Source organism: Anomaloglossus baeobatrachus, chromosome 6 (genome assembly GCF_048569485.1).
Source record: "Anomaloglossus baeobatrachus isolate aAnoBae1 chromosome 6, aAnoBae1.hap1, whole genome shotgun sequence".
NCBI lineage: Eukaryota > Metazoa > Chordata > Amphibia > Anura > Aromobatidae > Anomaloglossus > Anomaloglossus baeobatrachus.
In genome coordinates, this window is record NC_134358.1 from 44,283,843 (window position 1) to 44,296,153 (window position 12,311).

Here is a 12,311-nt window from a genome sequence, read left to right on the forward strand (position 1 = left end):
ATTTTACCCACCCAGGGACTGCTTTTGGACGTCCCAATTGTCTGGGTCTCCCAATGGAGCGACAAAGAAGAAGGGAATTTTGTTTACTTACCGTAAATTCCTTTTCTTCTAGCTCCAATTGGGAGACCCAGCACCCGCCCTGTTCCCTTCGGGCTGTTGTTCTTTGTGTACACATGTTGTTCATGTTGAATGGTTTCAGTTCTCCGAAATTTCTTCGGATTGAATCTACTTTAAACCAGTTTATTAGCTTTCCTCCTTCTTGCTTTTGCACTAAAACTGAGGAGCCCGTGATGCACGGGAGGGTGTATAGGCAGAAGGGGAGGGGCTTTACACTTTTAAGTGTAATACTTTGTGTGGCCTCCGGAGGCAGAAGCTATACACCCCAATTGTCTGGGTCTCCCAATTGGAGCTAGAAGAAAAGGAATTTACGGTAAGTAAACAAAATTCCCTTCTTTCGTTTCACTTTTTCCCCATAAAAATGAATTGATTGGTAAATTGGAATGCGCAGGGTTAAAATTTCACCTCACAACATAGCCTATGACGCTCTCGGGGTCCAGACGTGTGAGTGTGCAAAATTTTGTGGCTGTAGCTGCGACGGCGCGGATGCCAATCCCGGACATACACACACATACATACACACATTCAGCTTTACATACATACATACATACATACATACATACATACATACATACATACATATACACACACACATTCAACTTTATATACATACATACATACATACATGTGTACATATAATTATACCAGTAAATTGTAAGAAAAAACATCACTTTTTTCCGTGGCAATATGAAAACTTTAAAAACAAATTATGAGGTTCTGAGGACAAAGCTTCCCATCCCTGAAGGATTTCGTTTGCAGAAAATCTTGGAAAGCCTTTTCATTTTTTTTTTTTCTTCCCAAACGAAAAATGGTTTATATAATACCCCCACATTGGACCGGCGTCATTGCTCTGAGCGCTTTCCATGTAGTAACTGTGCTCCTGTTTGCTCACTAGGACGCTCTCTACATTGGCCCATTGGTCCGCAATATTTGGAGAAACAAAGTACCTTCCTCTCTTGGCATTTCCATTTGTAAAACTTTTTCAGAACAACCAGCTCGTCTGCTTCGAAGTTGTGGCCACAGTGATAAGTAAGATCATTTAGTTTTATATACAGGGGAAGTCACTTTTAAAAGCCTCTCAAAACCTTATGCATTCATTATTTGTGTCATCCATTTACAAAATAAAACAAATAATCTTTATTACAAATCTGCTACTGTTTTGCCACCGCATAGACTGTGTCACTCCTTCACATAGCTGGTTATTCCGATGCTTCTAACAGAACTAATGGCTCACTTTCTTCTGCTGCATCCTTTTTTTAAATTCTCAGTCTTCCTTCTCTAAGTTTTAAAGTTACCTGCAGAGATTAGGAGGCTGCACAAAGGAAGCGGATCAGATCTGGAGAGAAGGCGGAAAACATCCAAGTTATCCTACTAGGCAGCTCACCTGTGCTGTAGATATGAAGAAGCCCAGTGACGGCAGATACCACACACACAGTGTATAAGTGTACAGAACGGGGAACATCCGTGGAAAATTACCTTGCTTTTCATTTTATTAGACGCACCCCAAAGTTAGAGGGAAACAGAAAGTGGGGGAAGTATGTGGTCCATCTTAAAATCTGGTGCTGTCTTACCGGAGTGGGAGGGGGGCAGCAGTGGAGTAGGACGATGCTGTGGGCGGTGCAGCGGTGTGGGCTTCAAAGAAATGTCACTCGGAGTCGTTGCATGCGCAGATGGAGCTCTTAGTTCAATGACAAGCCGAGATCTCATCTGCGCGTGCACCACCTCCTAGCTCCATTTTCCTTAAGTCCCCTGCTGGGAATCAATGAGCCCGAGGTGGCACGTGCGCAGATGAGATCTTGAGCGAAGATCTCCATTATTATTATTATTATTTATTTATAGAGCACCATTGATTCCATGGTGCTGTACATGAGAAGGGGGTTACATACAAAATACATGTACAAGTTACAGTAGACAGACTAGTACAGAGGGAAGAGGGCCCTGCCCTTGCGGGCTAGTCCATCTGCATGCGTCGACTTCAGGTGCCATTATTTGAAGCCCGCACCACTGACATGGGGCCCCTTCCTCACCGCCCACAGCACCAAGCCCGCAGCACAAGCCCGCAGCACAAGCCCGCAGCACAAGCCCGCAGCACAAGCCCGCAGCACAAGCCCGCAGCACAAGCCCGCAGCACAAGCCCGCAGCACAGGCCGCAGCACAAGCCCGAAGCACAGGCCCGCAGCACAGGCCCGAAGCACAGGCCGCAGCACAGGCCCGCAGCACAAGCCCGAAGCACAGGCCGCAGCACAAGCCCGAAGCACAGGCCGCAGCACAAGCCCGAAGCACAGGCCGCAGCACAAGCCCGAAGCACAGGCCGCAGCACAGCCCACCGCCTGCAGTAAGCGGCAGCACAGCCCGCCAGCCGCAGTAAACCGGCAGCACAGCCTGCCAGCTGCAGTAAACCCGCAGCCCGTAGTAAACCCGCAGCACAGCCCACCGCAAGCAGTAAACCCGCAGCATATGCCCTGCCTCCTGTGACCCCTCTCCACCACCTCCCGGTGAGCTACATTTGGATTATAAGACTCATTTTTCTCCCAAATTTTTGGGAAGAAAAGTGCATCTTATAATCCGAAAAATACACTACATCAGATGGGAGGTAGAAATTACACACTCCTTCACATCAGTAACTGTGAGCACAAGGGAGGAGAAATCCGTCTATTGATGAAGCGGTGCTCACTCCTGAGAGCTAGTGAAGACCTCAGAGAATACCTCCTTAATTCAGAATTCTTTAATAGGGTATTTCATAATAGGTTTTCCAAACCAGACAACATCTTAAAAGCCTGGATACTAATATTTATGATCCTTTTATTATATATAATTCTGTTAATATGTTTTGGGTTTTTTCTTCTTAGCTAATTGGTGTCAGCATTGGTTTGAATATTTCCCGAATCCTCCAATTAACATTCTTGGTATGGTTGAGAACGTGTTGGCGCATCACGACAAGGAGCTGCTCCAGCACTTTGTGAAGTACGACGTCACATCACAGGTAACCGATACAACCTACAACCTGTCACTGGGATGTATTATTGCAGGTATTCATGGCTAGTGATGTGCTCTGCTTTTGCGTTTTATAACACAATGTATAACGTCTCAATAGCAAATAGAAAATGTCATGTTTGAGATGAGTGCGTGACGCTCCGTTACTTTACACAGGTGTGGAGGGCTGAATGTACACTTGTGGCTTTGTAGCCATAGACATAAAGGTGCAAACTGCTTTGACTTTGGAATCTGAGTGCCAATAGCATAGGAAGTAGCATTTCTTCGGCGCTCCATTGGGAGACCCAGACGATTGGGTGTATAGCACTGCCTCCGGAGGCCACACAAAGCATTACACTAAAAAGTGTAAGGCCCCTCCCCTTCTGGCTATACACCCCCCGTGGGATCACTGGCTCACCAGTTTTCTGCTTTGTGCGAAGGAGGTCAGACATCCACGCATAGCTCCACTGTTTAGTCAGCAGCAGCTGCTGACTATGTCGGATGGAAGAAAAGAGGGCCCATACTAGGGCCCCCAGCATGCTCCCTTCTCACCCCACTTTATGTCGGCGGTGTTAAGGTTGAGGTACCCATTGCGGGTACGGAGGCTGGAGCCCACATGCTGTTTTCCTTCCCCATCCCCCTGAGGGGCTCTGAGGAAGTGGGATCTTACAGGTCTCCAGGCACTGAGACCGGGCTCCATCCACAGACCCAGAGAACCTGCTGGATATGGAGCTGAGTATCGTCAGGGACAGGGCCCTGCTACATTAAGGTACTCTGTGTCCCCGTACACATCGCGCACACACACACCAGCATTGCTGGGAGTGCTAGTGCGCCGGGGACAACAGCGCGGAGCGCTCGTGCTATTATTCACGGCAGCTTTGCTGTGTGAATTTATGTATTGGGAACTGCCGCGCCGGGCCGCTGCTGGGTGTTTTTACACTGTGGCGCGGCTGGGACTTGTGGTGCGCCGGGGACTCCGCGCTGGCCGTGCACATAGGACGGCCGCGCTTATTACTCGAGTCCCCGGCTTTGCGGCCTAGTTTCCGTTTCGTTCCCGCCCCCAGCCCTGCCAGTCAGGGGAGAGGCGGGACGCTGTACAGACAGTCAGCGCCGAGGGCTGGAGTCTGCTTTGCATTCTCCAGCCCCCTTCACTGGACACAGTGGGACGCCGGTTTCCCGCTCTTGCCTTGGGCACGCCCACGGCCCGCCCCTCGTCACACGAGCTGGAGAAGGACGCCGGCAGCCATTCCTGCAGTCCGAGCTGGAGAACGGAGACAAGCTCTGGGCAACCAGTCACAGGACTCTGGCGACCACACACCCGCCTATAGGCGGGCGGTAAGCAGCACCTGAAGTGCTGACCCCACTATATACCGTTGTGTCCATTTGTATTTTAGCTTACACTGCACTGTAGGTCGCTATTTTTGGCTATATGCCCTCTTAGATGGCGAGACAACAACAGCAAAAAAGCAAGGGTGCTAAGGCACAGGCTTTTTATGCTGCTTGTATTGCATGTGCTGAAGTGTTCATTTGTACTTATGCTTGTATGCTATACATTGCACTGTACGGTCGCTATTCTTGGCTATATTCTCCTAGAATGGCTAGACTACAGCAGCAAAAAAGCAAAGGTGCTAAGGCACAGTTTTTCTAGGCTGCTTGTATTGCATGTGCTGAAGTGTTTATTTGTACTTATGCTTGTATGCTATACATTGCACTGTACGGTCGCTACTCTTGGAGATATTCTCCTGGATGGCTAGACTACAGCAGCAAAAAAGCAAGGGTGCTAAGGCACAGGCTTTCTAAGCTGCTCATATTGCATGTGCTGAAGGGCTCATTTGTACTTTATGCTTGTATGCTATACATTGCACTGTACGGTCGCTATTCTCGGCTATATGCTCCTAGATGGCTAGACTACAGCAGCAAAAAAGCAACACAGGCTTTCTATGCTGCTTTTACTGCATGTGATACTGTTCCACCGGCAAGTTCCACTGACCCCCGTTGGGTGCAATGCTCCTCTGTAGCACTTGGTCAGCCGGGGTCTCTACTAGAGGTGGCCAAAGGAACCACCTGTGAATCCTGTCCATGGACAGGGATGGTGTTGCAGTTTCGGCTGATAGATTGTCATGGGATAGTGACTTGCAGTCCAGACAGGCCATGGGCAATCTTGCCAGGGTGAAGGCTCTGACACGGACGACAGTCCCAGACAGCCTAAGCGAGCTCGCTGGGAGCGGCACTCGGCCTCATCACTAGTCAGGGTCACAGCAGAGGACTCTCTGTATGATGAGGCAGACGTAGCTGATCAGGACTTTGATCCTGACACCGCTCTCAATCCGGATACACCGGATGGTGACGCCATGGGGAATGATCTTATAGCGTCCACAATGGCATGTTGGATATCTCTCCCCCAGCTCCTTCAGTGGAGGAGTCAGCTTCCCAGCAGGAGAAATCCCATTTCAGTATCTCAAGCGTACATTGAGTACTTTTCTGGCCACGCTGACTTCAGAGAAGCAGTTCAGGATCACCACGCTTACCAGATAAGCGTTTCTCCAAATGTATTAAAGATACATGTTATCCCTTTCCCCCTGACGTGGTCAGGCGCTGGACCCAGGGTCCAAAGGTGGCTCCCCCAATCTCCAGGCTTGCGGCTAGATCCATAGTTGCAGTGGAGATGGGACTTCACTTAAAGATGCCATTGACAGACAGATGGACCTCTGGTTGAAATCTGTCTATGAAGCTATCGGCGTGTCGGTTGCTCCGGCATTCGCAGCCGTATGGGCACTCTAAGCTATGTCAGCTGGTCTTGCGCAGCTGGTCTTGACCACAGGTACACCTGTGCCGCAGGTAGCGTCCTTATCCTCGCAATGTCTGCATTGCGACTTACCCTATTAATGCTGTCCGTGAGAGACAGTCGAGGTTTCGGTCCTTCCCAGGCTCGGGCAGGTCCAAATTGTCCTAGTCCAAAAGGGCTCAAAAGGCTCAGAGGGGCTCAGATTCCAGGCGGGCTCAATCACGCCCAAGGAAGGCAGCCAGAGGAACCGCTTCCAAGGCGGTCTCCTCATGACTTTAAGCTCTCTCTCTCCGCATCCGCGGTTGGTGGCAGACTCTCTCGCCTTGGCGACATTTAGCTGCCACAGGTCACAGACCGGTGGGTGAGAGACATTGTGTCTCACGTGTACAGGATAGAGTTCTGTTCTCGGCCTCCGGCTCGATTCTTCAGAACTTCCCCACCTACCCACCGAGCCGATGCTCTTCTGCAGGCAGAATGAGTGGTAATTCCTGTTCCTCTTCAGGAACAAGACACGGTTTTTCCTCCAATCTGATTGTGGGGGACCTAAAACTGCTCAACAAGCACGTGAAGGCCAGGCGGTTCCGGAGGGCATCCCTCCGCTCCGTCATTGCCTCAATGTCTCAAGGAGATTTCCTAGCATCAATAGACATCAGGATGCTTATCTCCACGTGCCGATTGCTCCAGAGCACCAACGTTTGCTACGTTTCGTTATTGAAGACGAGCATCTTCAGTTCGTAACCCTGCCCTTCGGTCTGGCGACAGCCCTACGGAGTTTCACCAAGTTCAGGGCAGCAGTGGGAGCAGTCCTGCACTCTCAGGGTCACTCGGTGATCCTTCCTTGGACGGTCGACTTGTCAAGGCACCCTCTCAAGAGGCATGCCAACACAGCCTGAGCGTAGCGCTGGAGACTCTCCAGAGTTTCGGGTGGATCATCAACTTCTCAAGGTTAAATCTGACACCGACCCAATCGCTGACATATCTGGGCATGGAGTGTCACGCTCCCTCAGCGATAGTGAAGCTTCCGCTGGACAAACAGCGTTCACTACAGACGGGGGTGCAGTCTCTCCTTCACGGCCAGTCACACTCCTTAACACGCCTCATGCAGAGGCAGTCACTTTCGCGCAGTTTCATCTGCGTCCACTCCAATGTGGCATTCTTTGCCAATGGGATGGGAAGTCGACGTCCCTAGAAGGAACGTCCCCCTTCTCAGACGGTCAAGGACTCTCTTCAGAGGAGTCCATCCTTCAAATCAATGTGCTGGAAATCTGGGCAGTGTATCTTGCCCTGCAAGCCTTCCAGCCGTGGCTGGAAAGCACACACATCCGAATTCAGTCGGACAACTCCACAGCGGTGGCATACATCTTCCACCAAGGCGGAACACGCAGTCGGCAAGCCTCCCAGGAAGTCCGGCGGAGTCTGATGGGGGTGGAAGACAGAGCATCCACCATATCCGCAGTTCACATCCCGGGCGCAGAAAACTGGGAAGCAGACTTCCTCAGTTGCCAGGGTATGGACGCAGGGGAAGGGTATCTTCACCCGGACGGTTTTCAGGAAATCTGTCAACGCTGGGGGATGCTGAACGTCGACCTAATAGCGTCTCGGCACAACAACAAGGTTCCGATTTTCATGGCGCGGTATCAAGATCAAAGAGCTCTGGCGGCAGACGCCTTAGTTCAGGTTTGGTCGCAGTTCCAGCTACCTATGTGTTTCCCCCTCTGACACTGCTGCCCAGAGGGCTACGCAACATCAGGTCCGTTTGCCGCCGCGCCATCCTCATCGCCACAGACTGGCCGAGGAGGTCGTAGTCCCCGGATCTGTGGCATCTCACGGTCTACCAACCGTGGGCACTACCAGCCCGGCCGGACTTACTGTCCCAAGGGCCGTTTTTCCATCTGAATTCTACGGCCCTGAACCTGACGGTATGGCCTTTGGGTCCTGAATCCTAGCGTCTTCAGGATTATCTCAGGACGTCATTGCCACCATGAGACAGACTAGAAAACCGACGTCTGCCAAGATCTACCACAGGATGTGGAGGATATTCTTCTCTTAGTGCTCTGCTCAGGGAGTGTCTCCCTGCCCATTTGCATTCCCTACTTTTCCTTCCTTCCTGCAATCTGGTTTGGAAAAAGGTTGTCACTCGGCTCCCTTAAAGGACAAGTCTCAGCGCTATCTGTATGCTTCAGAAGCGCCTAGCACCACTTCCTCAGGTACACACGTTCCTGCAGGAGGTTTCTCACATTGTCCCTCTGTACAAACGGCCGTTGGACCCATGGGATCTGAACAGGGTACTAATTGCTTTCCAGAAGCCGCCCTTCGAGCCTCTGAGAGATGTTTCACTCTCTCGACTTTCCCAGAAAGAGGCCTTTCTGGTAGCGGTCACGTCTCTTAGGAGAGTGTCCGAGCTAGCAGCGCTGTCATCCAAAAGCTTCCTTCCTGGTGTTTCACCAAGGCAAGGCAGTGCTGCGCCCGATTCCGGAGTTCTCCCTACGGTGGTATCCCCCTTTTCATCTCAATCAGGATATCTCCTTACCTTCATTTTGCCTCATCCATTTCATCGATGTGAAATGGATTTGCATTTGTTGGATCTGGTGGGAGCACTCAGAATCTACATTTCCCGCACGGCGCCTCTGCGCCGCTCGGATGCACTCTCTGTGCTTGTCGCTAATCAGCGTAAAGAGTCGCAGGCTTCCAAATCCACCCTGGCTCGATGGATCAAGGAACCAATTCTTGAAGCCTACTGTTTCTGCTGGGCTTCCGGTTCCATCAGGGCTGTAAGCCCATTCTACCAGAGCCGTGGGTGCGCCCTAGGCATTACGGCACCAGGCTACGGCTCAGCAGGTGTGCCAGGCAGCTACCTGGTCGAGTCTGCACACTTTCACCAAACATTATCAGGTGCATACCTATGCTTCGGCGGACGCCAGCCTAGGTAGAAGGGTCCTGCAGGCGGCAGTTGCCTCCCCGTAGGGGAGGGCTGTCTTTGCAACTCTAACATGAGGTAGTTCTTTACCCACCCAGGGACAGCTTTTGGACGTCCCAATCGTCTGGGTCTCCCAATGGAGCGCCGAAGAAGAAGGGAATTTTGTTACTTACCGTAAATTCCTTTTCTTCTAGCTCCTATTGGGAGACCCAGCACCCGCCCTGTTGTCCTTCGGGATTTTTGGTTGTTTTTCGGGTACACATGTTGTTCATGTTGAACGGTTTTCAGTTCTCCGACGTTACTTCGGAGTGAATTTGTTTAAACCAGTTTTCTTTGTCGCTCCTAATTGGGAGACCCAGACAATTGGGTGTATAGCTACTGCCTCCGGAGGCCACACAAAGCATTACACTAAAAAGTGTAAGGCCCCTCCCCTTCTGGCTATACACCCCCCGTGGGATCACGGGCTGCTCAGTTTTCAAGCTTTGTGCGAAGGAGGCACACATCCATACAATAGCTCCACTGTTTAGTCAGCAGTAGCTGCTGACTATGTCGGATGGAAGAAAAGTGGGCCCATATAGGGCCCCCAGCATGCTCCCTTCTCACCCCACTTGCGGTTTGTAAGGTTGAGGTACCTATTGCTGGTACGGAGGCTGGAGCCCACATGCTGTTTTCCTTCCCCATCCCCCCTCAGGGCTCTGGGTGAAGTGGGATCTTACCGGTCTCCAGGCACTGAGACCGGGCTCCATCCACAGACCCAGAGAACCTGCTGGATTTGGAGCTGGGTATCCTCAGGGACAGGGCCCTGCGACATTAAGGTACTCTGTGTCCCCGTACACATCGCGCACACACACACCAGCATTGCTGGGAGTGTTAGTGCGCCGGGGACAACAGCGCGGAGCGCTTGTGCTATTATTCACTGCAGCTTTGCTGAGTGAATTTATGTATTGGGAACTGCTGCGCCGGCCGCTGCTGGGTGTTTTACACTGTGGCGCGGCTGGGACTTGTGGTGCGCCGGGGACTTCCGCGCCGGCCGTGCACATAGGACGGCCGCGCTTATTACTCGAGTCCCCGGCTTTGCGGCCTAGTTTTCCTTTCGTTCCCGCCCCCAGCCCTGCCAGTCAGGGGAGAGGCGGGACGCTGTACAGTAAGTCAGCGCAGGGAGCTGGAGTCTGCTTTGCATTCTCCAGCCCCCTTCACTAGACTCAGTGGGACGCCGGGTTCCCGCTCTTGTCTCGGGCACGCCCTCGGCCCGCCCCTCTTCTCTGGACGCCGGCAGCCATTCCGGCACGCAGAGCGGGAAAACGGAGACAAGCGCTGAGCTAGCAGTCACACGCCACACACCTGCTTTTGTGCGGGCGGTAAGCGGCAGCTGCAGTGCTGACCCACTAATGCCGAAGTCTCCTGCTGTACTTTTGTAAAGTCGCTATTCAGGATGCAGGCCTAGAAACAGCAGCTAAAAAGCAGCGGTGCTAAAGCACAGACTTTCTATGCTGCTTGTCTTGCATGTGCTGAAGGGTCATGTGTCCTTTGGGCTTGTATGCTATACATGGCACTGTAATGGCTATTCTTGGCTGTCTACCCGCCTAGATGGCTAGCCAGCGGCAGCAAACAGCAAGGGTGCTAAGACACAAGCTTTCAATGCTGCTTGAATTGCATGTACTGCAGAGTTTATTTTCATGTTTGTATGCTATACATTCACTGTATGTCGCTATTCTTGGCTAATGCTCCTAGATAACTTGACAACAGCAGCAGAAAAGCAAGGGTGCCTAGGCACAAGCTTTCAATGCTGCTTGGATTGCATGTGCTGCAGTGTTTATTTTCATGCGTGTATGCTATACATTCACTGTATGTAGCTATTCTTCGCTAATGCTCCTGAATAACTAGACAACAGCAGCAGAAAAGCAAAGGTGCCAAGGCACAAGCTTTCTAAGCTGCTTGTACTACATGTGCTGAAGTGTTTATTTGTACTTCATGCTTGTATTCTTTCACTGTAAGGTCGCTATTCTTAGCTAATGCTCCTAGATGGCTAGACAACAACAGCAAAAAAGCAGGGGTGCCAAGGCACAGGCTTTCTATGCTGCTTGTACTGCACGTGATACGGTTCCAGGGCCCCCAGTATGTGCAATTGCTCAACCGGGGTCTCCGCTACAGGTAGCCAAAAGACCACCTGTGATTCCTGTCCATGGACAGGGATGGAGTTGCAGTTTCCGCTGCTATATTGTCTGTGATTATGACTAATAGCTTACAGACTTTGCAGTCCAGATAGACCTTGGCCAAGGTTGATTCAATGCCCCTGGCCACCCTGACTTGGAATAAATCAGGGTTCCAGGGGGGTCCCATACATCCCAGGGTGCAGGCTCTGACACGGACGACAGTCCCAGACGGCCTAAGCGAGCTCCATGGTAACGGCCCTCGACTTCATCACTGGTCAGGGTCACCACAGGAGTACTCTCTGTATCAGGGGACAGACGTAGCTGTTCAGGACTCTGATCTTGAGACCGCTCTCAATCCGGATGCACCGGATGGTGACGCTATAGTGAATAATCTTATAGCGTCCATCAATGGAAAGTTGGGTATTTCCCTCTCAACTCCTCCAGTGGAGGAGTCAGCTTCACAGCAGGATAAATCCCTCTTTCAGTATCTCAAGTGTATATTGAGTATTTTTCTGGTCACTCTGACTCCAGAGAAGCAGTCCAGAATCTCCACGCTTATCCTGATAACAGTTTCTCCAACCGTATTTAGGATACGCGGTGTCTCTTCCCCCCTGACGTGGTCAAGCGCTAGACCCAGTGTCCAAAGGTGGATCCCCCAATCTCCAGGCTTGCGGCTAGATCTATAGTTGCAGTGGAAGATGGGACTTCACTTAAACATGCCATTGACAGACAGATAGACCTCTTGTTGCAATCTGTCTATGAAGCTATCGGCGGATCGGTTGCTCCGGCATTTGCAGCCGTAGAGGCACTCCAAGCTATTTCAGCTAGTATTGCGCAGGGGGACGCTGTCACATGTACATCTTGGCCGCAGTAGCGTCCTTAACCTCGCAATGTCGGCATTGCGACTCAAGCTGTTAATGCTGTCCTGGACGCTACGAGCCGTACGTCAGTGGCGTCCGCCAACTCCGTGTTTTTACGCAGAGCCTAGTGGTTAAGGGATTGGAGCAGATGCTGCTTCCAAAAAAGTGCTTAACCAGGTTGCCGTTATCTGGTGACAGACTGTTTAGTGAGTGGTTGGATGTAATCATTCAACTGTACAAGGGTACGGATTCTTCCTTACCCCGGCCCACATCAAACAAAACCCAACAGGAGAATGGACAGTCGAGGTTTCGGTCCTTCCCAGGCTCGGGCAGGTCCCAGTGGTCCTCGTCCAAAAGGACGCAAAAGGCTCAGAGGGGCGCAGATTCCTGGCGGGCTCCATCACGCCCGGGGAAAGCAGCAGGAGGAACCGCTACCACGGCGTTTTCCTCATGACTTTCAGCCCTCTCACTCCGCGTCCCCGATCGGTCGCAGACTCCCCCGCTTT

The 12,311-nt window shown here is 51.5% G+C and overlaps 1 protein-coding gene across 1 annotated transcript in view; it reads left to right on the forward strand.

Moving 5' to 3' along the window:
• Positions 1 to 12,311, forward strand: part of TBC1D31 (TBC1 domain family member 31) — a 217,251-nt gene that overhangs the window by 130,927 nt on the left and 74,013 nt on the right. The window contains exons 12-13 of the mRNA XM_075316197.1: positions 1,013 to 1,146; positions 2,967 to 3,100. Coding sequence (XP_075172312.1) covers positions 1,013 to 1,146; positions 2,967 to 3,100 — 268 coding nt within the window. The remainder of the gene's footprint in view (positions 1 to 1,012; positions 1,147 to 2,966; positions 3,101 to 12,311) is intronic.